This window comes from Bufo gargarizans, chromosome 2 (genome assembly GCF_014858855.1).
Source record: "Bufo gargarizans isolate SCDJY-AF-19 chromosome 2, ASM1485885v1, whole genome shotgun sequence".
Classification (NCBI taxonomy): domain Eukaryota; kingdom Metazoa; phylum Chordata; class Amphibia; order Anura; family Bufonidae; genus Bufo; species Bufo gargarizans.
This window is the reverse complement of record NC_058081.1, coordinates 585,460,524-585,487,179: the sequence shown is the minus strand read 5'-3', so window position 1 is coordinate 585,487,179 and position 26,656 is coordinate 585,460,524. Positions and strand designations below refer to the sequence as shown.

At 43.8% G+C, this 26,656-nt stretch overlaps 1 protein-coding gene across 8 annotated transcripts in view; it reads left to right on the top strand.

Moving 5' to 3' along the window:
* RERE (arginine-glutamic acid dipeptide repeats) overlaps window positions 1-26,656 on the top strand; it is a 324,868-nt gene that overhangs the window by 174,762 nt on the left and 123,450 nt on the right. For all 8 annotated transcript variants that reach the window (XM_044281824.1, XM_044281821.1, XM_044281819.1 and 5 more), the window contains exon 3: window positions 10,991-11,061. In XM_044281824.1, the coding sequence (XP_044137759.1) occupies window positions 10,991-11,061 (71 nt within the window). The remainder of the gene's footprint in view (window positions 1-10,990; window positions 11,062-26,656) is intronic.

The window sequence follows — 26,656 nt, the reverse complement described above, 5'->3', positions numbered from 1 at the left end:
GGATACATGCGCTGCGTGATTTGTATAAGAATGGTGTTCTTTGTTCCTTTTCCCAAATTCAGGAGAAATATGGCCTGGAGCGTACCCAATTTTTTAGATACTTGAAGATCAGACATGCCCTGCAGGTACAGTTTAGGGATCCGAGCAGGGCCATCTCTTCATATCCCTTAATCGGCGTAGTAAAATCACAAGGACCTAGGGGTTTGATTTCAGCCCTTTATACTTACCTGCTGGGGTTGCGAATGTCCTCACAACCCATTCTAGCCGAAGCCAGGTGGAAGGTTAATATTCCTCATCTTACTGCAGAGGATTGGACGGATGCGTTGGAGGCTGTCACCTCTGTGTCACCCTCGGTTAACAACAGACTGATACAGTTATATATGTTGCACCGTAGTTATTTGACTCCTACCAGGCTGCATAAGATGGGGAGGATGCCTCAGCCTAATTGCCTTAGATGTTTACAGACTAACGCGGACTTCTGGCACATGATGTGGGAATGCTCACATATTAGATCATACTGGCAGGAGGTCCTTAGAGTTTTGTCGTCATTGGGTATGGGCCCGATTCCGCTATGTCCCAAGGTATGTTTGCTGGGTGTATTTGACAATGACGGGTGGTCGCATTACCATAAAATTCTACTCAGTGAATCCCTGTTTATGGCCCGCAAGGTGATAGCCCTCAAGTGGATGGCGGAGGATCTTCCTACTGTGGGTATTTGGAAAAGGCTAGTGAATCAGATCATCCCATACGAAAAAGTACTATATGTGAATAGGAAGTGCCCTGACAAATTTCAGAAAGTTTGGGGTCTATGGTGCGACTCTACTTTAACCATTTCGCCCAATTCTGTAGGGTCAGACAACTCCTGAGAGGGGTATAGCGCCTCTAAGTTTTTCTCCCAATTGATTTGCTTGTCCACACTGTGCTCGCGAAGGAAATGAGGACATCTGTATGACTGTATATTCTTTATTTATTGTACTGTACTGTATGACACTCCGGTATGTTTTCATCATTCTTGCTGTACCTACTGTATGTGATTTTACGATATGCATATGTATATGCCATGTATGTGCCTTGTTACTCTTTTTTCAATAAAACTAGTTTAAAAAAACAAAACTTAATCGATATATTGTGACCAAAATGTTATTTTGTGGTTCCACTACATATCCTGATCTGGAAAAACTGTTGTTTTCCCACCAACCCAGGAAGAGATTGGCATATGTGGGAGCACACGGGCTCCCCATAGCCATCCCCCTGAGCTGGTGGTAGAATCGCCCATCAAAAAGAAAGAAATTATGAGTTAAAGTGAACTCGAGAAGTGAAATAACAAATTGCTTATGCCCTCTACAGTGTGTCCCTCTAGTGCGCAGGTATTCGGCCACGGCTGTAAGTCCCTTATCGTGAGAGATACTGCTATATAAGGACTCTACGCCTATACTTGCCAAGAAACACGGGGGATCGAAATTTAGAGTCTCAATCTTGTTGAGAAAATCCATAGTGTCTCTGGTGTACGATGGAAGAGATAAGACAAATTGGATCAGGACTTGGTCCAAATAAATACCACAATTTTGTGTCACTGAGTCGACCCCTGAAACGATTGGACGACCCTTTAATGGATTCGTCCCCTTGTGGACTTTGGGGAGTCCATAAAAGTGGCTCTTTGTGGTGCCTTAGGTATTATAAAACCGTATTTGGTTTGATTGATTTTCCTTTGAACCAAGTCCTGACCCTAAAATAGTCTTTAGTTCTGACAAAAAGGCTTCTGTAGGGTCCGCTGGTAAGACCAGATATCCCTTTGGGTCTTTTAATAGATCCAGACACATATCCCGATATTTGTTATGGTCCATAACAACAAGATTACTGCCTTTGTCAGAAGACTTGATGATAATGGATTTATCTCTCTCCAAAGATTTGAGTGCCTCTAGCTGATTGATGGACAAATTCCTGTGATATGTGGACTTAGTGTTCAGCTGTTCAAGTTTGAAGGTCACAAGTTGCTGAAAAATTTCTATGTATTCATAGTTAAACGGTGGAGGTGTTTTGGTGCTTTTTGGATGTAATTTAGTAAAGGGACCTTCTCCAGGATTACGAGCTCCCTCTTCAAGGAGTTCAATAAATAAAGCAAGATCTGGTACATCGCTATCTTGTACCCCCAATTTTTAATATGATTTTTTGTTAGAGAAATTTTTTTAACAATTCTATTTTAACTTTCTACAAAAAAGGTTAAGGTCTTTGACCCATGTAAAAAGTTTAAAGTCCGTGGTCGGAACGAATGAGAGGCCCTTCTTCAAAACAGACAGTTCAGTTTCTCCAAGCTGTCGTGAAGAAAAATGTAGGACCTGCAATTCATCATTTATATCCGCCACCGATCCTATTTGTTCCTGTCGCGCAATTGATAAGGAGTCTGCCCTTGCGCTAAAAAAGAGGAGGAAGTGGTAGTAACTGTCGTAGATGTCGGTACAGAAGAAGAGGAGGAAGAAGACAAGGGTCCATACTGTCCGGTCTTCTGTAGATGACCTGACTCTCCGCCATCTCCTTCCTTGTTTTTTAAAAGTATGTGCTCCTTTTTTGGGCCCACCTTTCTCACTATTAGAGGAAATCTGTAAATCGGATGAATCCATATCAGACGAGGAGATCTCAAAGGCCGATGGAGTGACCCTCTCCCTTTCCAGTTGGTAGGCTCTGTTTTCCCTAAAGTCACTTAGATCTCTGACAAATTGTCTGTGCTTGTGTTCCTTTATCAAATTCTGAAACTTCTCTACTGATGTTTGTAAAGATGTCTCAAGCTTCTTAAAGTCAGGATCAGTCTCAAATTTCAAAACTGTCTCTTTCAAGGTACTCAATTTGTCAGAGGTTTTTTAGAATAGGGCTTTCTCCTCGTCCAGTAGGATTCTCATCAAATTGAGAGAGCTATGGGTCAGCTCCTCTTCCCACCGTTTCATCAAGGTGGGGAAGGAGATCCTAGTAGCAGGAACTATAGGGATACAGAGACCTTTTAGGAACAATGTTATGTTCAAAATAACTTTCAAGGGATCTGATCTCCCACCACAATTTAATATTCTCCTTAAAGCCCACATATAATTCTTGAAAGGCAAGTTTACATGTGACCGATGACGTTAACCCTGGAATCTCTCTTTCAGAAAAAATGTCTTGTGCCTCCTTAATCAGAGCCTCTGTGAATAGAGTGCCACTCAAAATACTTGCCATATTACGAATTCCTAAAACAAAGTATACAGACAGAGTGAAGATATCATAGATAAGTGGTGTCCTAGCCAGAATAAAGTAATTACTAGAAAGAGAACAAGGACCCTTTAAAACATCCTATTTTATTGAATCAGTACTAAAAACGGAACCTATCGTTGAAGTGCTGTATGCGCTCCACACAACGGAAGTGGGCGGACTTTGCACTCCATCGGAAATAGGTCACTCGGCGGAAATATCGGTTGCCGGGCAAGGGTATTTAAATCAGCCGACAGCACTATCCTCTCCTGCACAATCATATGCAGGTCAGGCGGCAGACGCCATGGGGCCATTTTACATGTGAGTTATCTATCTTGTGACCCACCCATCTGGGTCAGTAATTACTTTTGTGACAAACTTTTTTTTATATATTTCTGTTCACTTTTTAGGTAGTATCTTCCATCCACTTTGGTAACATGTGACCAAAGGTCCCTTTGTATGCGCCTGCTTGATCGTCTACCATAAGTATTATAATATAATTTATTATCATTTTGTTTCTATTGTTTGACCTCTTACTCAATCTGTACCAACCTACACTGGGGGAAATGTGTCAGAGGGGGGGGGGGTTGTTATCTTTATAGAGTAAAGGTGGTAGGGATATCCAGGACCCACCAGGTTTAGGCACGTGGATGGAGTACTAGGGTCTGTATAGGGAAAATACCTCCAGACCTATACCTCACCCAAATATGCCTTTACTTTCTGCCCCCTATCCCTCCCACTTTGTTTTTTTCCATTTTTTTGTTTTGATGGTAGCGATACTCTGATCTGGTATCTAGTGGAATCAGATATATATCGTACCTGTTTTTGATTGATTGGGCATATGGGTTGTACTTTGCCTCCGTAAACCGTTAAAACATAGTTGGGGAACGGATCAACTTCAGATTTTGGGTCTGAAGCTCACAGGAGGGAGGTGTTATCAGTGACTGACAGCTATCTCTGTATACACACAATGCCATCAGTCACTGATAACACCTCTTCCTGTACTGGTTTTACAGGAAGTGAAAAAAGCAAATTAAAGTACAGGTTTTATGGAATATTTTTTAATGATAACAAGGACGGGATTAATCGCACCATTTCTATTTTTGCAGATGACACTAAGCTATGTAGTACTGTGCAGTCTATGGAAGATGTCCATAAACTACAGGTTGACTTGAACACTGAGTGATTAGGCTATGTTATGCATCTTGGTAGTAATAATCTCTGTGCATCATATGTCCTACCTAGGGGATGTAACACTGGGAGAGTCACTTATAGAGAAGGATTTGGGTGTCCTTGTGGATGGCAGATTAAATAACAGCATACAATGTCAATCAGCTGCTTCTAAGGCCACGAGTATATTGTCATGCATTAAACGAGGCATGGACTCGCGGGGCAGGGATGTAATACTACCACTTTACAAAGCGCTGGTGCGGCCTCATCTGGAATATGCAGTCCAGTTCTGGGCACCAGTCCATAGAAAGGATGCACCGCAGCTGGAAAAAGTACAGAGGAGAGCGACTAAACTGATAAGGGGCATGGAGGGTCTTGGTTATGAAGCAAGATTAAATGAATTACATTTATTTAGTCTTAAGAGACGTCTGGGGGGGGGGGGAGGGAGAGGACATGATTAACCTGTACAAGTATATAAATGGGCCATACAAAAAAATACGGTGAAAAACTGTTCCCTGTAAAAGGCCTTTAAAAGACAAGGGGGCACTGCCTCCGACTGGAGAAGAAAAAGTTCAGTCTCCAGAAGCGTCAAAGTTTCTTTACTGTAAGAACTGTGAATCTGTGGAATAGACTTCCTCAGGACGTGGTCACAGCAGGAACAGTGGACAGTTTTTAAAAGGGTTTAAGTTTTAAAAAGTAAATGACATTAATGCTTATGAAAACGTGTAGAAATCTGAGTCTCTCTTCCTTCTGGGATTCACGTCCCCACCTATCCCTTGGTTTAACTTGATGGACTTATGTCTTTTTTTTTTTTTTTTTTCAACCGTATTAACTATGTAACTATATAAACCCCATTTGTTGTTGGATCTGTAATTAATACCAGCCGTTTTCTCCTGATCGCCTCCATTTTAGCCTGGGAGCCAACTAAGTGGGTGTGCGTGATCTCTGTGCTGGCAGAGCAGTGAGCTTTCTGATGAAGCCAGTGACACAGCAATGTAACCTCCTCTCCTAAGCTACCTGTGTTATATTGTAGCAATGGATGAGGAGACGGACATTTTTTCACCCCTATTCATTGGATAGTTATATGAACGAAATTGGGTAAATGTAATGTACCATGTAACTGGTCTTCCTGTAAGTCGCCATTTAGCACTCTTGCCTAGAAGGGTCTCCATAGAAGATGTGCGCCGTTCCGCACAGTCTTGTCTGCTGTAAGGAGGCTTGTCATTCGCAGAATGTGAGCTGCACTGATGGATATTTTCACTTGCTTTATCTTGTAAAAGAATTACACAAAGCCAGGTCACAATGAGCCAGCCTTTCCATTTCACTTGTCAGCCGCAGACAAGTCTTTGATGGCTGGAAGATAAAATTATGAATTCAGACGCCTCCTGACTCCTCGCAGTGATTTCAATCTCTGTTTGCTTTATGGCTCTTTTTTATGAAATAAGCAGCAGTATTGGAAAACATTGTATTCTCCCCAAGACTTTATGAAGAGCTGTCACTGCGTGAGTAACTGCCTCGACGGTGACAAGGACATTGGCAGCAGTGCGCCTAAGTAAATTGTGTGGGATGTAGGAGATTTACTGGATGGCCTCGCTATGGCGTTGCGAGCCAAATACTTTAGAGGATCCCTTAGGCTACTTTCACACTCGCCTTTTGGTTTCCGTTTGTGAGATCCGTTCAGGGCTCTCACAAGCGGTCCAAAACGGATCAGTATGCATTCTGAAGGGAAAAGGATCTGCTCAGTTTGCATCAGTTTAGTCTCCATTCTGCTTTGGAGACGGACACCAAAACGCTGCTTGCTGCCTTTTGGTGTCAGTCTGATGACACTGAGCCAAACTGATCCATCCTGGCACACAATGTAAGTCAATGCAGACGGATTCATTTTCACTGACACAATCCGGCACAATAGAAAACGGATCCGTCCTCTTTTGGCTATTGTTAAAGATAATACAAACGGATCCGTTCTGAACGAATGCAGACTGTTTTATTATCTGAACGGATCCGTCCATAACGGATCTGCACAAAACGCGAGTATGAAAGTAGCCTTACTCTGTTCAAAAGCTTTCTTTATGGTTATGTATGAGCTGTAAGTTTTTTTTTTTTTATATATATATATATATATATATATATATATATATATATATATATATTTATATATATATATATATATATATCCATAACAAAAGGTCAGGCAGCACTCCTTAATATGCAGCTGAAGCTGTAGCGGTGCCCGCAGTGATCCCTCGATCCAGGACCAGCAATATAACACAGAAAAAACTGCGGCACTCCTTGAAGTAGAAAAATGTGCAATTTATTCACACATGTCAGCAGAGACAACGTTTCGGTTCTCTCCCAGAACCTTTTTCAAGTCAAGTCTCACTTGACTTGAAAAAGGTTCTGGGAGAGAACCGAAACGTTGTCTCTGCTGACATGTGTGAATAAATTGCACATTTTTCTACTTCAAGGAGTGCCGCAGTTTTTTCTGTGTTATATATATATATATATATATATATATATATATATATATATATATATATATATATATATATATATATATATATATATATATATTTTTTTTTTTTATGTGTTTTTGCTGTGGTTTTAGTGTATATACACTTTCATATCCTTCAGCCTTTATCCATTGGAGAGATGACTGCATCAAAACTGTGATTAAAGGGGTTGTGCAAGAGCGGGGGTTAGTCTGACCCCACCCTGACTGAACCTGTAAAGGGGAGATTACCTACCTGGCTTTGGCTCCCCGCGCCTTCACCTCCAGGCCTGCAAGGCTTGACTGGGCACCTTCTCCGTATACATCCGGTTAGGGTCCATTCACACGTCCGTTTTTTCTTTCCTGATCTGTTCCGTTTTTTCAGGAACAGATCAGGACCAGATCTGGACCCATTCATTTTCAATGGGTCCTGGAAAAAATCGGACAGCACAATGTGTGCTGTCCGTTTCCGTTGTTCCGTTCCGCATGTCCGTTTAAATATAAAACATGTCCTATTCTTGTCCTGAAAAATCGGATCCTGGTACAATACAAAGTCAATGGATCCGCAAAAAACGGATGACATTCGGATGTCATTCCGTATGTCATCCGTTTTTTGCGGATTCCGTTCCTGGAAACACATAACAATTTTTTTTTTTTTTTTTTTTTTCAATTTTTTTTTCAAAGAAATCCAAACAACTTTATTTGATTATTGAAATGTATACATGCTCCCGTTTTTTGCGGATCCGCAAAAAACGGATGACATACGGAAACATTTTCAGGAACAACGGATCCGCAAAAAACGGACCGTTTTTCAGGATGAAAAAAAACAGGACGTGTGAATGGACCCTTAGACATGGCCACAGCAATTCAGTGTACGCAGGGGAGACTGTATACCCCTTACATCATGTGACCATTTGTTATGAGGTAACTGCAGCCGGGCACCGCCATGTCCTGTGATTGGCTGTGGCGATATCAAACCGGAAGTTTACAGTGAAGGTGCCCAGTGGAGTATTGGCTGTTGCACCTAGACGCTCTGCTCTCTCTGCAGCTGCTGCACCCTCCACACTTACAGAGCCGGGCATTGAAAGCATAATCACACCTGGTCCTGTCAATCAAAGAGCAGAGGGCGCAGCAGTTGCAGAGCGAGCATAGCTTCTAAGTGTAACTGCACCGCCCCCGTTGCTCCTAGAGGCTCATTTGCATATGTTAATACATCATCATTCTCAGCAGTGCAGGCACATATGAACATGGGACCAACACAGATGCCTTCAGCTGCCAAGCGCACATGTAACAGGTCAGCCAGTGTCATAGGGACAAGTCTGCTGACGGATGGCCTTTAAAGGGAACCTGTCACCGGGATTTTGTGTATAGAACTGAGGACATGGGCTGCTAGATGGCTGCTAGCACATCCGCAATATCCAGTCCCCATAGCTCTGTGTGCTTTTATTGTGTAAAAAAAAACGATTTAATATATATGCAAATTAACCTGAGATGAGTCCTGTATGTGAGATGAGTCAGGGACAGGACTCATGTCGGGGTAATTTGCATATGTATCAAATAGTTTATTTTTACACAATAAAAGCACACAGAGCTATGGGGGACTGGGTATTGCGGATGTGCTAGCGGCCATCTAGCAACCCATGTCCTCAGCTCTATACACAAAATCCTGGTGACCGGTTACCTTTAAGGCTGGAAACACACATGCAGGTTTTTGAAGCATTGTCCCTTCTGGATCCACTTCTGGCTTTTACTAAAATAAAAGCTTCAAAAGCTGTTTCCCGTATTATAAAGTCCGTGTTTACACGCCATTTGTGCGGCCGCTGTGCTCTGTAATGGCGGCATAATGTAGCATTTATGCAGAGATCATGGAAGACCACATCAAAAGCTGCACCATGAAGACAATGCCGTTGCAACATGTAAAACCTAGCCTCATCTATGCCATCACTTTGTGACTGGTGGGGATTTGATCACTAGGACCCCCACTGATTGTGACAGTGGCGTAGCACCCCTACATATAATAGGTAGGTGGCCATTCCTGCCAAAATCCATTGGGCTGATTTTCCTGTAATAGTATGACCCCCTTTAGAGGCTTCACGACAGTCCCCTACATACTTGCCCTTGTTCTGCGGTAGACACCCCCCTCCCCCATTTGTTGTTTTAATGTACTGCACAGATGCCATCTTGGCGGTTGCAGACGTTGCTCTTGTTGACCCCCTCCCCCATTACTGTGTACTTCTAATCCCCCCTGATGTATTGTGTGTGTATATAGCTTTAATAAAAAGAAGGGGGCTTGTCAAACCTCTGACCTGTGATTCCTAATGACTTCCATGTAATGATGTGGTAGAGCAAAGCATTAAAGAATCATTATCATAATGCGCTTATGGCCGGTCATGAAAAGGGGCTTCATTCATACAAGATGCTATCGCTAAGATATTTGGAGGCCTGTGGTTGATGCATTTTTCTTGCTTTATTATGTATGTGCTGCCTATCCTGGAAGATGGGGGTAGTCCAAATCTGATGTATATAAAGCTTCAAGTACATTAAAAAACTACATTTTCTTTATACAGTGATTGTGGCCAGGATTAAGATCCCTGCTTTTTCCAGTCGGTGGAACCATGTTTATTCATATGCCAAGTCTGAACCCTTTACAAAAATAACAAATCTCCCATCTGAGGGTTTGGTACAGTGTATCCAGTTTAGGCAATCCTCTGTGATTAAGGCCTCATGCACACAACAGTATCCGTATTGCTGTCCATAAACCACTGTTCTGCAAAATACAGATACCTACTGTGTACACTGCATTTTTCTCACTCCCATTACTAAAAATGATCATTGTCCGCAATATGGACAAGAACAGGACATGTTCTATCAGGATTGGACATACAGATGTGGACAGACCATGGAGGACTTTTTTTTTTTTTGCAGACCCATAGAAATGAATGGGTCTGCCCGAGCACTCCATTTCCATAGAGTGCTCGGGCACTGCTCTTAACTGCAGGCGAGACAGGTGGGGGTCCTCTGGAGAGATGAATGTGCATTGTCGGAATACCCCTTTAGTTTAAAGGGGTTCTCCGGGAATTAAGAAAATGAAAATACGTAAATATTACTTTATTACAAGTATAATACAATTTCTAAATATCTTTCATTAGTTATAATAGCTCGTTTTGTCTGGGGAGAAATCATCGGGGGAAATAAAATGGCCGCCGTCCTATTATTACACACAAAACCTGTCCTGATCACACAGGAGGACAAATTACCTCACAACACTGAGCTAAAGAGCTGCCTCATCCTCCTCTCTACTCTGCATGTCAGGGATTATGATCCTGAATACAGAGTATAAGATCTTCAGCAGAATCTCTGTAGGAATGGAGGAGACATGAAGTCCAGGGAGGAGGGTGGTGGTAATGAGCAGCAGCACTTGTATGCAGTCACCATTACCACATCTGTCCTGTCCGTCCTATCTGTACGTCAGGTCTCCTCATGATAGAGATTAAGCTGAAGATCTTATTATCTGTATTCAGGATCATAATTTTGAAGAGCAGAGAGGGAGGATGAGGCAGCTCTTTACATCTTGTCCTGCTGTGTGATTAGGACAGGTTTTGTGTGTAATAATAGGACAGCTGCGATTTTATGTCTCCTAATAATTGCCCTCCTAGACAAACCAGCTATTTTAACTAAAAGGTATTTGGGAAAATATTTATAATAAAGTAATATGTAAGCATTTTAATTTTCCCAATTCCCGGAAAACTACGTTAAGTTGTCAGTCACAATCCTTTCTGTTTCTGCCCAATGCTTGTATTTATTGGTGTCAGATACAGATTATTATTATTTTTTACTTTGAGGAATGTAATTTTGAACAATCCAGACCAAGTATGATGTCAGTTGGCATTAAAATGTGTATACAATGCGTAACTTCAGATGACTTATTGCATGTAATGTAAAACTGCTGTGGCCCTCCAGGACGACATTTAGGGGGGCTCTGTTGGACAGTAATGCAATTATTGTTTAACCCCTTTGAACATAGTGTAAAAATGTTGTGACCCTTATGGCAGTTATCTTCTATTTAAATTGCACTTCTTCCGTGGTATGTAATATTCTCCTTTTTCCCCCTTCTAGATTGTGTGTACATTGAGAGCCGAAGACCCAACACTCCATACTTCATATGTAGCATTCAAGATTTCAAACTGGTGAGTTCCCAGCTCTTTACCCGTCCATTATGGTGGCATTCAGGTTCTAGTAGATTAACGGCCACAAATCGCAGCCCATTATGTTGGACCCGTTTCTTTTAAAGGGGTCTCTACCTGCATAATTTCTCACCCTAAGGCCTCATGCACACGACCGTTGTTTGGGTCCGCATCCGAGCCGCTGTTTTGCCTGCTCGGATGCGGACTCATTCATTTCAATGGGGCTGCAAAAGATGCGGACAGCATTCAGTGTGCTGTCCGCATCCGTGGCTCCGTTCCGCGGCCCGCTAAAAAAATATAGCATGTCCTATTCTTGTCTGTGCTTTGCGGACAAGGATAGGCATTTATATTGCCGGTGCCCGTTCTGTTCCGCAAATTGCGGAAGGCAACACTGACGCCTTCTGTTTTTGGCAGACTCGCAGTTTGTGGACCGCAAAAACGGCACGGTCGTGTGCATGATGCCTAAAGAAAATGTGTGTGTAATCAGTCGTTTTGACTAATTTCATGTGAGTCGCCGACCATCACTAGTAGACATCATGCAGCCATTGTGAAGGAGTCATTATAAGCCGCCGCACGTGTCCCGCTCCGGTTTCTGTTTTATTACAGCGAATGCAGCAGCATTGTGAACTAGAACTAATGGTTATGGTCATCATAGACTCTCGGATAATTTGCCTGATACAGCCTGAAATTAGATTTTTCATAGTCTCTTCCACCCTTCTTAAAATTTGTCAGGCATGCCAAATTTTTCCAGTATCTTATTATTTTATAATTCTTACCCCTGTCACTCCACCTTTTGTGAAACTACAACTCCCAGCGTGCAACAGTCACTGCTGTGGAGTTCTGAGAACAGCTGAGCAAGTGTGCCTGCTGGGAGTTGTAGTTTCACAAGAGCTGGTGGTTGCTGACTCTGTGCGCAATGCAGATCTAGTTTTGCTACAATCTGAAGACTTTTCATGGGGAAGGAAAAGAAAGAATGTGCTAGGGCACTCATGGAAAGCAATAAGTTGCTGGATGCAGGTAAGGCACTATTCGCATCATGGTTGCAGTGCCAGGAAAATCACCTGTCCTATAAGGCTCTGGTCACAACTACATTTCAGTTTTTCAGTTCCATCACAGTGGGGAAAAAGGCCAAAACTTACGGCAGTTTGATGGTTCCTTTACATATTGAACACCGATGGCGCGTGACAGACCCCATTAACTATAGTTGAGTACGTCGGGTGTTCCTCATGTCCCTAGATGTTGCCCTATATTTTTTTTCTGGTATTTTTTACGGTCTCTAATGGAGATTCCATCACTGGATGTCATTGTATTTGCCTTTGAGTGCCAGGTGTATGCCTAAAAGACACTCTTGCCATATGTTCGGTCTTCAGAAGAATGCACAGTATAAATGCAGGGGTACCCCCCCCCCACAATTTCCATATTTCCCTTGCTCTGATCACCTTTTTTTTTTTTGCTGGTTTTGATGCCGCCTTGTTGTGCTATTCCTGCCTGGTGTAATAAAGCCTTTGCCTGAATTATACCGTTGTACACATTCTAGCAGGTACACTGGGACTTGCTGCAGAAGCAGCGGAGAAATCGTGAATTACAATGTGAAGGTTTCCATTCTGGGCAGAATTTCTTGCTGAGTTCCCATAATTGCTCTGGGATATTAACGGCAATAAAAGCTGAGTCTTTTGTTGTCAGTATTGGTTTTGCAGCATGCATTAGGGCTGTCTGCAAACCCATATGAATCAGTGCACACAGATACCTGCCCGAGGGTTGTGTGCGGCCTCTGATTTAATGCTGCCCCCCAGCTTACAGGCACTATGTGATCTTCCTGTGAAGGTGTGTTCCCGGGCATGTTTACGGCATTATCTGCGGCATCTGTTGGGCAATAATTCTTGTGTATGTGCCCAGTGGGACGATGGGCTTGGGTAATGAAGCAGCATGCAATCATCTGATTAAGGTTATTATTTTGATCTAGAGATTCAAGAAGCGCATTCTCCGGTAGATTTTAATTTTATGCAGCTTCTTCCAGTGGTCACTTCTCATGTTACAAGACATGGAAAGTGCGAACCGTGAACCTGCATATTCGTGAATAGTGTTACACCTCGGCTTTTCTGGAAGCCAACCTTGGTCCCTTTATAGAACTGCAAGTGCTAGGTTGTTTTGGCTTTATTTGATTTTTTTTTCAGACATTACTCTGTGTGAACAGACATACGGAAAATAGGATGTGTCTATGTGCAAACCTAGATGGCAGAGAATTTTAGTTTACGGTCCTGTTGTTTTTAGCCCTCTTAAGGGGAACTGGTCATTAAAAATGTACTATAATCTGCAGGCAGCATGTTATAGAGCAGGAGGAGCTGAGCAGATTGATAAATAATTTTATAGGGAAAGATTCAGTAAAACTCCTTTAAATCCCTGCTTTCCAGGCCAGGAGGCGGCGGTCCTATCAGTGATTGACAGGTATCTCTGTATACACAGTCATAGAGGGCAGGCTGTCAGTAACTGATAGGACCGCCTCCTGGACTTCAAAGCCCAGAATAGGCAGGGATTTAAATGAATCAAATACAAGTTTTACTGAATCTTTTCCTATAAAATTATATATCAATCTGCTCAGCTCCTCCTGCTCTATAACATGCTGCCTGTAGTCCAGATGCCATGGTCAACATAACAGGTTCCCTTTAAGCCATACACCTTAGATTCATAAAGATAGATGGCAGTTGAACTTGCCAATTTTTGACCGCATAGACAACATCTAATGTGCAAGGATTGTCTCCTCTTTGTTTTGATGCCAAGGGAAAGAAGGATCGGGCTGTTGGATTTTACATGCCCGATCCTTTTGTTCCCTTATCCCGTTCAGAACACATGCATACAGGTGTATGGAGGATTGGGAGGCAAAGCTGGCAGTCTAAGGTTACTTTCACCCTTGCGTTTTTACTGGATCCGGCAGGGTTCAGCAAAAAAAAAAAAAAACGCTTCCGTTACTGATAATACAGCCATCTGTATCCATTATGAACGGATCCGGTTGTATAGCCAAGACTGATCCGTCATGAACTCCATTGAAAGTCAACGGTGGACGGATCCGTTTTCTATTGTGTCAGAGAAAATGGATCCGTCCCCATTGACTTGCATTGTGAGTTATGACTGATCCGTTTTGCTCCGCATCCCAGGACGGAAAGCAAACCGTAGCATGCTGCAGTTTGCTCTCTGGTATGAGAACAGAATGCATTTTGGAGCAATCTGTTCTGTTCAGTTACGTTTTGTCCCCATTGACAATGAATGAGGACAAAACGGAAGCGTTTTTTCCCCCAGTACTACGGAGACCCTATGAAGGATCTCAATACCGGAAAATAGAAACTCTCGTGTGAATGTATCCTTACAAGCGTTTGGTGACAGATGTCTCACGTAAAGACAATCCAGCCAGCTTAGCAGTTGTCAGTAAACCCCAACAATCAGCGGATATCAGAAGTTGCAACGGCTGCGCTGGAAATTCAAGGTGCAACCCCATGTGGAGTAAATGCTGCGGTAAATTTGCAGCATTTACAGTGCCAGCAAAATGGATGACAATTCAGAAATCTCATCCACATAATATGGATAAAACCCGTAGCATAAACTGACTGGCTCTGCAGGTTTTAGGCTGCAGCATTTCAAATGCAGCTGCAATCCCGCCAGCGGTCCTGCTACATAAAACAACTGCCGTTTCGAACTCTTTCCGGCCACGATTGGCTGTACCCATAGTGCTACATGCCAGCAATTCAAGCGAAAGGTTGTCAAATAGTTGCATTGGTTGTGACCGCCAGAGTGTGAGCTGCTGACACTTATCCGCTTTCTCCTCTGACTCGTAGAGGGTGGTCCCCGGCTACATCTGTGTGACATAATACGGCATGCAAGAAGAGGTGGTCTTGTTTAAGTCAGATTGTGTATATTTGCTCGGCCAAAGTGGTGGCTGGAAACAAGACCCCAAGATTTTAGATATTAACCCTACCTCTGTCGCCCTAGCACCAGTACGTGGGGGCATTATAACCGAGCAATTCCTCTTTCTATTGAGCCTCAATTTATTTTTTATTTGAAATATGGGGGTAACCACTGTCTGTCATGGTATATGTCTGTTTATAGTATAGCGCTTTTGGGATGTAACTATTTGTGTGCACACTTTGGGTGTCTGTCTATGTCTAATGCATACTGGTTGTGCTGGAAACAGCTGCTTATACACTGCGTAAGCTGAAGTGATGTCACCATCTGCTCCCAAAACCTCCTCTGGAGCGCGTGCTGTGCGCTGATGCAGCACCACCGGAGACAGCCGGCTACGAGGAGCTGTTAAATTGCCTTGTGCCTTCTGTGCTCCAGCCAGCCTTTGAATCTGGGTCATAATGGTACTTCTCGTTATCGGATCTGCTCCGCCGTACAGAAAGACCTAAACTTCTTTTGAGAGGGACAGAATCTGCTGCTGTTTCTTTTATACCATTGTTTTATTATATTAATCTTTGCAAATCTTTTTTGTCAAAAAAATAAATAAAAACCTTGCACGTGTGTTCTCCTCTGCTCGTATAATTATGGCCATGTGGTTTGAGCTCCTGCAGGGAACATGACGCACGCAGGAGCCGTGAAAATAACTTTGTTTTGCAGGTTCTGTCTATTAGAGACGTATAATATTTCTGTCACCGTCTATTGTGTTTTCAGAGAGCCAGTTGTTTTCTTATGTTAATATTTCCCTTTTTTTCACCTTTTGGTAACAATTGAGCATTAGCAGCATGTGCATTATATTGTACTGTGTTATAATATTAACTAATGATGAATCAAAAAGGCCGATCTCCATTTCTCACAAGTTATTGATTCTCTGCTGTTTATACTGAATCAGCTCCATCCCCCTATTTTCCTCTTGGGTAATGTATAGCCAGAAAAATCTACTTGATGTTAAATACTTTTGTGTTAAAAAAAAAAAAAAAAAAAAGACAAAAGTATTATGGTAATAAAGTTATCGCTGCTGTAATACCTTTGTCTTTTTTTAACACAAAGGTATTTAACATCACGTAGGTTCCTCTAGGGTAGAAAAACATAAGGGTGTATGATGTGTTTCGGTGAGTGAAGCTCCTGCTGTAAGATGAGCGATTCCTTCATGCTGCAATGCATGTAATGTTATTAGCAATGCTCCCTTTATAATTGGGAGGAGGCCTGTAATAAAGGCACCAGACCACGAGGAATTCAGGTTCAGTAAAACAGCAGACTGCACAATGGAGACCTCTGTATGGAAGCTAACGGGCACAGCCCTACGTGCCGCTATGTTTGTAGATTGGGAGAATTGTAATCACGTAGGGCAAAAAAAACAACAACAAACATATAAACGATGTGTACATAAACTTTTTGATGCTTAAAGGGGTTATGCACTTTCTGGCTACTGCTAACCAAAGTGTTCGTAAGATGACTATATGGCACTTACTAATATAGTCTTTGTTGATATTCTGCACCATTTTCTATATTTCAGGAAGTATTCTCCCTTGTTGGCCAAGTCCTTTGTGCTGTCCACACAGCAGTCTTGTCCATAAAATGGCTGCTGATGAAGGGTCATGTGACCAGGCAAATCACTCGCTCTCCTCTGCTTAAATACACTACACCTGAACTAAACTCCCAACCGGGCAAGTGCAGATGGCAAATGTGGTGTATTTGAGTTGAGAAGGGTGAGTTATTTTTGCCTAGTCACATGACCCCCCCCCCCCCCCCATCATGGGCCATCTTATGGACAAGTCTCCTGTGTGAATAGCACAGAAGATTTGCCTAACAAGGGGGCATGGCTTATGAAATATAGAAAACTGCCCTTTAAAAAGGTTGTCCCTTCTTGAAATGTCACGTATGTGCCATTAAATAAATGTTCCAGTGCATAGTTGACATTTCCTCATATAGCATGGCGCCACCTGGCGTTGAGTATAGCGATGTGCACATCCACCTATGAACGAGCAGGGTGCTGGTGGTCAGGCATGCTCAGTCATTCTCCCCACAGTAAGGTCTCTGCCTACTGATCATCACTTCACAGCAAAGAGGGCAGCAGAATAGTTTGCTTCCCTACTTGATTGCTGAGGGAGTCCATACTGTGGATGTAACATGTTATATGCCTTCACTATGCTGGATCCCACAATATCTAAAGGGGTTCTCCAGGCAACTGTCCTATTTACTATCCTGTGGAAGATCTTTCAGTTAGTATTTACCCATCCCTTTCCAATGCCACTGCCTCGCACAGGTTATGGGCTCTTTCGGGTCCTAACAAGATGTGTGCCCTTCTCTTCCTGTTCAGCTGCATAATAGTAAATGGCGCTGGAACGGCTCTCATTCAGTCTGTCAGGAAGAGCCATGCAGTCTGAGTGCAGCGGAGGCAGCAGCATTGGTGGAGCGAGGGACGAGATAGTACTAACTAAACTATCTTCCTCCCCAAGGATAGTGCAGAGGACTGATAAAATGCCTAAAGAACCCCTTTCACTGAAGGGAAAGTAAGAAAGGAGTATATTGTCAGCTGCCAGAGGGGGAAGAAGACTTTTCATAATTTTTTCCAGTTTACCTGTGCTGCTGGGAGCGAGCTCTGGACAGAGTTTTGGTGTTAAAATGAATCCCGGTTACTTTTCTATAATGGTTATACCCAAATTTCTTTGAACAGAATATTAACAGCATTTCTTAACTTGTTATTAAAATAATTTGTGCCTATGCAATTATGATTGCAGTGCTGATGGTGGGGCGCTATCGGCTTCTCTAGTAACTGCCAATGACCTTACTGTGTTGTGATGGTACTAGTTGCTATGGAACTACATTACAAATGTCACCAGTGTCACCCATCGCTTTCAGTCGTGTCTGTCATGGTCAGTAGGAGGTTATCTCTGTTATTGATGGCCGGCAGTCCTTATGAGTCTCCACGTAGATGGGCGGCTTTGCTATGAAGAGGCAAGCCCTTTCTGCATCGTGTCTTGTGCCATCTATTTAGTGTGACTGACTTCTGCTTAAAAGTGTAAATGTTGTGCAATAATCGCTGCAGTCTGCTTACTGATGATCTCTTCTCAAAGGAACTTGTAGGAGGCCAACACCAGATCACGGATGGTGCTGTGCTGTAGTAGGGCAATTATATTGACTTTTACAGTTAAGGGCTGTATTAGGGTTTCTTCTGTGCCTGGTGCTGGTTACATATTGATCTACAAAAGGACTGGATGAATCCCAGGAGCTGGGTTCCCATTTTTGGCTTGACTTCACAAAGACCTAAACGGTCAAAATCCAGCTAACAAAGTGTCTGGCCGAAAGTACAATGCCATAAAAACCCAATATGCAAATATTAGCAAATCAGTGGTTGCCTCATATGCTTTAATTTTATCAAACCCATTTTGTAATAGCTTAAGGGCTGTTTCACATGAGTGGATGCCGTGCGTGACATCCGCTGCGTGAATGACAGCCAAGACCCGCTGCGGACAGCAGAAGCACGGAGCAGTAACATGACTGTTAATGCTCTTTGCCTCTCTGTGATCTTTTTACTACAAAATCACGGTGACAACTTGTAGTAAAAAGATCACAGAGAGGCACGAAGCATTATCAATCATGTTACTGCTCTGAGCTTCTGCTGTCCGCAGCGGGTCTTGGCTGTCATTCACGCAGCGGATGTCACGCATGGCATCCGTTCGTGTGAAACAGCCCTGAAAGTTAATAGATAAGGTCCCCATTTATCACCTCTCTTGAGGGCCTAACGTGTTTTTGCATTATACATTGACAGCCCGTTGATTTCTATTGGAATAGTGTAATGCTTCACTTCACCTGTGGTGGCGCTGCAGGGAAATTGAATACTTACTGCTGTATTCCACTACAAATCACAGCTAGGCTATGAAGGTGCCAGCCGTAGGGACACCCTGTTAGACGCTCATCATCAGGTGACCCTTCTTAGTCTTTTCACACTACATTGTGCCCTTAGAGGATTTCCTGATGCAGACCTGTGATAGAAACTACTGTATAGTCTTCCATGGTATATATAAAAATAAATATGGTATGGTTTTCTTTTCTGTAAGCCACTGTATGGAAATATATAGCCATTCAATATTGCAAAAAAATGTATATTTATGCCAGCCCAATAGTCATGTTGGCACTGTTTTGGCCTCCCTTGGGTCAATGGGGTCCTATGGATGGGCAGATGGGGAGCTTTTGTGCGCTTGGCAAATGGACACGGCAAAACAGTGTGAATGCACCCTAAGGGTACATGCACGCAGCAGTGTAGTTTATGTGGATTTCACTGCATTTTGACACCAAAATCTGCATGAGCTCTTAACAAGCTCTGCCTCTGCCACCAGATGTAAGGCAGCTATCCTATAAGTCAGTGTTCGACCCTTTAAACAGGCCTTGAGACATGACTCTGATATTAAATAAGCCAGCCGATTTGTTGCAGAGTTCGATGTGGAATTCCCCCAGATCATTGCAGAGAGTGAAATCTGCTTTGAAAATCCACACAAACATTTGAAATGCTGCGGATTTCAAAATCTGCACCACAGGTCAATTTCCACACAGAAAATTTCCCGTTCCGTATACATGAGATTTTGAAAATCTCATTTAGGCCTCATGCACACGGCCATTGTTTTGGTCCGCATCCGAGACGCCGTTTTGGCTGCTCGGATGTGGACCCATTCACTTCAATGGGGGCCGCAAAAGATGCGGACAGCACTCGGTGTGCTGTCCACATCCGTTGCTCCATTTCGTGGCCCCGCTAAAAAAAATATAACCTCCCCTATTCTTGTCTACGCTTTGCGAACAAGAATAGGCATTTATATTAAAGGCTGTCTGTGCCGTTCCGCAAATTGCGGAACGCGCACAGACGCCATCCGTGTTTTGCGGACCACAAAACACACCACGGTCGTGTGCATGAGGCCTTACTGAGCAGGTAGTGTAAGACGCATTAAATCCGTTCTTAATACACACTATGTTCATGTGGCCGAACACGGTCCATAGCGGACAGCATTTTCTAGGATTTTAAGTAATTTAATTTGTTTTTCATGATATTCACTTTTATATGCAAGAAAACATTGTGAGACATTGACATTGGGCGTGACACAACTGACCAGAGACAGCTGTGCGAAAAGGTCTTTAGGTTCATGAGGAAAGATTTGCCCCGGGGAGCGTGGCCCTGCATAAACCCATAAAAAATTAATTATATTAAAATCACTTTATAGTGTGAAAATAGGTGATGTCACCTATAAGCGCAGTGGGCGCGGTATCCAAATGCTATGGTTCTAATATATGATTCCCACTTCTTTCTTTTTTTCTTTTTTCTTCCTCTTTAAAGTTTGATAGAAAATAATAATCCCCATGATGTGTTCTGAAAACTGCTGAAGCCAGATCCAATTGGCGCAGGCTCCTCTGCATTGTGAGATTTAATAAATCCCCGCCGGCACACAGATCGAACACAGCATAATGATAGAGCTGCCGTGGAAGAGAAATTGATTACAGGTTTTCAGACAGTATCATTAACGTCCCTTTCTGGAATATGCCAAGGGTAATAGACCATTCTGTTTGCTTAATTTTGCTTATGTGGATTGGCATTGATGATGTGATCATCTGCGTTACATGGTGCAGGTGTACCGCTAGGCATGTGCGTGGGCCTTACCTGGCACCTTTGTGGCAAGCGTGTAAATCTTTTTTTTTTTTTTTTTTTTTTTTTTTTTTTTTGTGGCTTGACGGTAAATGATTGCGTAGGATGGAAAGCTTGATTTGCAAAGCACTATTACCTCTAATGACCCTGCCTGTCCTTGTTTGTGGTGTAAATCTAAGTTTTGGTGGGGGGGGTGGGGGGTGCTGTCTTGGCGGTTGTTAGAAGCCGGGCAGTCTTAGCGCATGCAGCCAGAGCCGTGCTACAGAAGCACAAACAGCTGTGCGACATGCAGGCTGTAACTACAAATTACAGAGCAGCAGAGCACAAGCTGCTTCCAAGCACAATATGCAGGTCAGCCCCGCCAGCACGACTTCTCACAACCTACAGCTTTCCTGATATTTGCCTTGTTGTCAGAGCCAAGGCGGTGGGTTTTTATGGCTTTTTGAATGACATGTTGGTTCGAAACCAGTTTTTATTCCCTCGACATTTAGGTTTGCATTTTGAAAGGCTTTTTTAAGTAGGCTTAGATACCATCATCTTTTATCCCGCGTTCTCCACTTTCCGAGAGTGGATTTCTTTCTTTTTTTTGGGGCGTTTAACTTGCATTGAGTTACACAGTGCCGCTTGCATTTTCAAAAGGGCTCCTAAAAAATGAGGTCTGGAGCACTTCTGCTGGATGGTCCATACTACTCCCCTTTCCCTTTTTGTCTATAGCCCTTATAGGATCCAGGGTAGTTGTGCGGCAGTCAAGATCTTTGTAGACCTCCAAGTCCTCACTGTGTAGATGTGCAGGTCGAACCTAACCTGCATAACCGTTTCCAGAAGCCTGAACACACTTCTGATGTATGTGGTCTTGAGGAACACGATGGGACTATGGCAGACCACTGGTTTCTCCACAGTGCCATGCTGGTTTGTGTAAGATTAATGGCCTCTCTTTATAACAGAGATTTTAGCTAGTCTGGATCTATATCCAAGCAGACACGCATCCAAATAAACCCCACTGACTTTAATGAGGGTGCAACATGGTTCCTGTCATTTTGTTTGCAAGAAAGCGCTGCTTACTGTGCTGTTTTTGCCGTACAAGAAGTGCTGACAAAGAAACGAGAACACAGCCTTAAAAGAGCTGTCCAGGATTTTAGTACTGATGTCCTATTCTCAGGCTAGGCAGCCATTATCTGATCAGCAGGACTTCATCACCCCCCTCCCCCGCTGATCAGCTGTTTGAGTATACTCCGATACCGGAACTAAACCGCTCCATTCATAATGTAGTTGATGGAGGTTGGAAGTGCAGCATTGCTCCCATTCACTTCACTGGACCCGGGTAATTCCGAGCCCAGAGCTATTCTGAAACCGCTGAGGGTGCCGGGTGTCGGTCTTCCACCATTCAGATATTCATGGCCTATCCTGACGATAAGCCATCAGTATTAAAATCCTGGAATATCTCTTTCATGTGGCCATATAAATTCTAATGCTCCGTACACATGCACATTCGGCTTAGCTGGTGGTGGAATAAACTGCTGAGAGACACCTCTGGTGGCATTTTATTTCTCTTCAGAACAAAAGCAGTGGGCATGTTGTAATCCAGCATGCCCCACCCTTTACCTTGATATCTGCTTTCTGTGATTTAGATTGCAAAGGGGTCATAATCCTCCACCATTCCAGCTGTTGCAAAGCTACAACTCCCAGCATGCTTTATTCACTTGTCTGGGAGTTTCGAGAACAGCCGAGCAAGTGTACATGCGGAGGGTTCACAGCAGCTGGAGGTTGCTGATCCCTGCATTAGATGGTCGGCTGGTACCGCTGAACAGCTTGATCCACCACTTGTAGCTTTATCACCTGTAGTTCTCCGGCCCTTTCTTTTTGTAACTTCCCACATTCCATCTGTATGAGCGCTGACTCTACCCCACAGCCGGCCATGTATACTTTTTGACATCTGATCACGAATGATCTTCTAGTTTCCTGTGCCCCCTCCTGAAAGGATGCGGCAGTAGTAGCCGCCTACGTGGCTTTGTGACTCCCCGAGGAGTTGTGCACTGTTAAATTTAAGAGCATAGGAATGAAACATCTCCTTCTACTGAGCAACAAATGAGGAGAGAAGAGGATTAAACAGGAGGTTGAACATCTTACGGGCAGACAGTGCAGATCACAAGAGATCTCATGTGTCTTATTAGCGCTAATGAATCTATTGACCGCGTCCTTCACCTGTGCTGGGAAGATTAGGCTGAATTCAGACACGTTTCACTGCAGACAGGTGGCAGTGTTTGCGGGTGGGAAATTAGGGATCACCCGGCTTTACAACTAGAAAAATTAGGTCCTAGATCAAAGACCCAGACCGATACTTTCCTCTGATGGGTCACAAGGCCAAAATTTCTGGCTGCTATAATTCCAGTAATTTTCCTTCCCTTTTCGCTGTTGTAATTTGTGGGATGTTATGTGCCCCAGCGATTGAATTGATGGCCTGCTTCCCCATTAACAATGGTTGAGCCACCCGTAAATTTATTATAAATCATTACAGGCATCTCAGAATTACCGCAGGCAAGTTATTGTCAACCAGTGGATATGTCCTTATACAGGATTCTGCTGATAGAGAAGGAAAGCCAGCACTGCATATGAACAGTGTCAAATCTGTCAAACTGTCAGGCCATGGACATCCTTGTTTGTGTCCTCACACACTCGATGACAAAAAAGTAACGCACCAAGGAGGAGGAGTTGGAACCGATTGTGTGATTGTAATGATATATGTAAGTGATTACAACATCAGAGGGAAAGGATATATTTATTGGGGAAAATAGTACAACGGAAAAGAGGGTCTAGGACCCTGTTGGGCCGCCTCCAGCCTGGATTCAAGATGAGATATGGCTTCTAGTCTGGATACAAGATGATATGGCTTCTAGTCTGGATGCAAGATGAGATATGGCCTCTAGTCTGGATGCAGGATGAGATGCGGCCTCTAGCCTGGATGCAGGATGAGATGCGGCTTCTAGTCTGGATGCAAGATGAGATATGGCCTCTAGTCTGGATGCAAGATGAGATATGGCCTCTAGTCTGGATGCAAGATGAGATGCGGCCTCTAGCCTGGATGCAGGATGAGATGCGGCCTCTAGCCTGGATGCAGGATGAGATGCGGCCTCTAGCCTGGATGCAGGATGAGATGCGGCCTCTAGCCTGGATGCAGGATGAGATGCGGCCTCTAGCCTGGATGCAGGATGAGATGCGGCCTCTAGCCTGGATGCAGGATGAGATGCGGCCTCTAGCCTGGATGCAGGATGAGATGCGGCCTCTAGCCTGGATGCAGGATGAGATGCGGCCTCTAGCCTGGATGCAGGATGAGATGCGGCCTCTAGCCTGGATGCAGGATGAGATGCGGCCTCTAGCCTGGATGCAGGATGAGATGCGGCCTCTAGCCTGGATGCAGGATGAGATGCGGCCTCTAGCCTGGATGCAGGATGAGATGCGGCCTCTAGCCTGGATGCAGGATGAGATGCGGCCTCTAGCCTGGATGCAGGATGAGATGCGGCCTCTAGCCTGGATGCAGGATGAGATGCGGCCTCTAGCCTGGATGCAGGATGAGATGCGGCCTCTAGCCTGGATGCAGGATGAGATACAGTTGACCATGGAGGCACACAGGTTCTGTATGGGATCCTACAGCACCTTTGGCTACAAACATTACAGCTGGGCCTGTAGGTCCTGCACACTTGTAGGATGCTGAAGCGATGTCCCAGCTGGTCCCAAAAAAACTTGATTGGAGATAAATCTGGCGTCCGAGCAGCCAAGAAAGTGTTGTATCTGGCAGAGACCTTCCTGGAAAACCTTTTGCTGTGTGTGAACGAGTAGTATCCTGTTGAAAAATACCAGTGGAAAGCCCTGCCATGAGAGACAACACACGTGGCCACAGGGTGTCCTACACATATCACTGAGATGTTGGTTTCCTTCGTATCACGACTAGGGGTGACCGACTGTCCTGTAGTGTTGAGCGAATAGAGCCGGTACTGAAGCAGACTTTGGATTCAAGTTTTAAAATGTTTTTTTTTTAAGTTTAAAAATCAAAGTCCAAAGTTATTTGGAAATGATTTTCATGTCACCGAACCCATACATTTGAATGCTGTATGGAGACGGATCTCAGTACAGCATCCAAACTAAGTTTTGACCGAAGCGTCTATGATCCGATGCTCGCTTCACCCAACACTAGTCATATGCAATTGTTCAGTGTGTCACTGCACAGCAAAGGCAGGATAGAAGTGCTCACCACCAGGCCTCCATACTAGAACCTGATGTCCCTCAAACAGAATTTGGATAAAAGAAAGACCATATGGTTCTCGTCCATAGCAGTCCAGGTTTCTCATTTGTGTCACCACTGTAAAGGAAGGAGATGCTGGCTGTCAATGTCAGGGCCACGTAGTGGGCACCATGACACCAAATGTCTTTCTGCTAAGTGGCAAGCAATGGTCCGGGCAGTGACAGGGGTGTGTAAGGAAGGTGCCAGTTGTGTCTGGATGGTGGACAGCGACACTGGGAGCTGCACGTGCTTGTTGGCAGATCAAATGATCCTCTCTCCTGGTGGTCTGTCTGGACTGTCCAGAGTCTGTTCAGTGTTTGCATGCCCTCGCATAACCGTTGCTCTCAACACCACCTAACAGCTTAGTCAGAATGGCCTAGATGGGTGGGCAGTTTGTCAAAACGTCCATCCTGCTTCTCTCAGTCCAGTAATATGCCCCTTCTCAAAGTCTGTCATCTGAGCAAAATGTTTTCAAGTGCGTCGTAGAGGCATGTCTAGCATTCAGGGATCTCTCACCAAGAGGTGCACTACCCAAAAGTGGCTACTGAGAGCCTTTTTATAGGGCAGCGGGGGAAGCACTTTTATGCTCTCTTGTTGCAAGTCCTAGTGTCTAATCAGACTACACAGGTAGTCAATTACATATCTGCCTGTGACATAACTGCATGACTACTCTTGCTACATTCCAACATTTGGGTGCGTTATTTTTATTTTTGTCTGTTTTTGTATATATAACATCAGTATATCAACACCTCGTCTCTGCTCTGTGTTACTCCTGTCACTCGGAGGAGTTTACTGCCAATATCATTTACAGCAGTTACACCATCATTTAATATCTAGGTAGTGGTTGGGAGAGCAGTACATGTATACCTTTTGTGGAGCTTTTATTATGAGTAGTGTAAATATGTACTTTTATTCTGCCAAATTCTCCTCCTGCAAGTAGCATCCCAGTGGTTGGATGCTACAGCTGTCACTCAGAGCAGTGGGGAGGGGCTGTGAAGCAGTTCAGTGCAGAGAGCACATCAACGAAGCCCTGCCTCCTGGATACTTGAGAAAGCGGAAGAAAAGTTACTGTTCACACTACTACTGATAATAAAAGGTGTGTTTTGGCCCGTTCTCCATGGCCCTTGCCGAGTGCTGTCAAAACTGCTGACAGATTTTCTTTAAGGTGGACATATCCTTTAAGTATTCTGGTTTTGGGTGTGCCATTTTTCCCATTTTCCATGCACTCTGCCGTCTTTTATAGTATTTTTTTCTTTGCACATCTTCTTTATATGTTACTAGGATAGGTCTGGCTACCCAGTAAACGCATTTTGCGCCCTGAAGGATATTCCGGTTAGCGGCGGCACACTTGTTTATTAAATGCAGCATCTTGTTTGTCAGTCCAGGCATAGCGGCTAGTCTTATGTAATGTACCTGATATACCCTTTTTTTCTAGTCATTCATAATGCAACTTTTAATCTTCCCTTTTCAGAAGGCATAAGCCTGTGTCTAAATATCGCTAAAGCGCTAAGAGGGTGGTTTGATTTTTCTGAAAGGTTTTTTACAACAGAATCTGCTCTCCTTTCCTGAATGAATTATTTAGACGTGCGTTTCATGCTTGCCCTTCCTTTCCATCGCCACTGCCAAGCGAGGACGATTTTTATAAACACAGGTGCACGAAGCGCTTTCCTTACGGAGCCGCTCAGTACAGAGGGCCAGTGTTTGGGGGGGACACAGGGCATACTTTTATGGTGTTTGCTGTG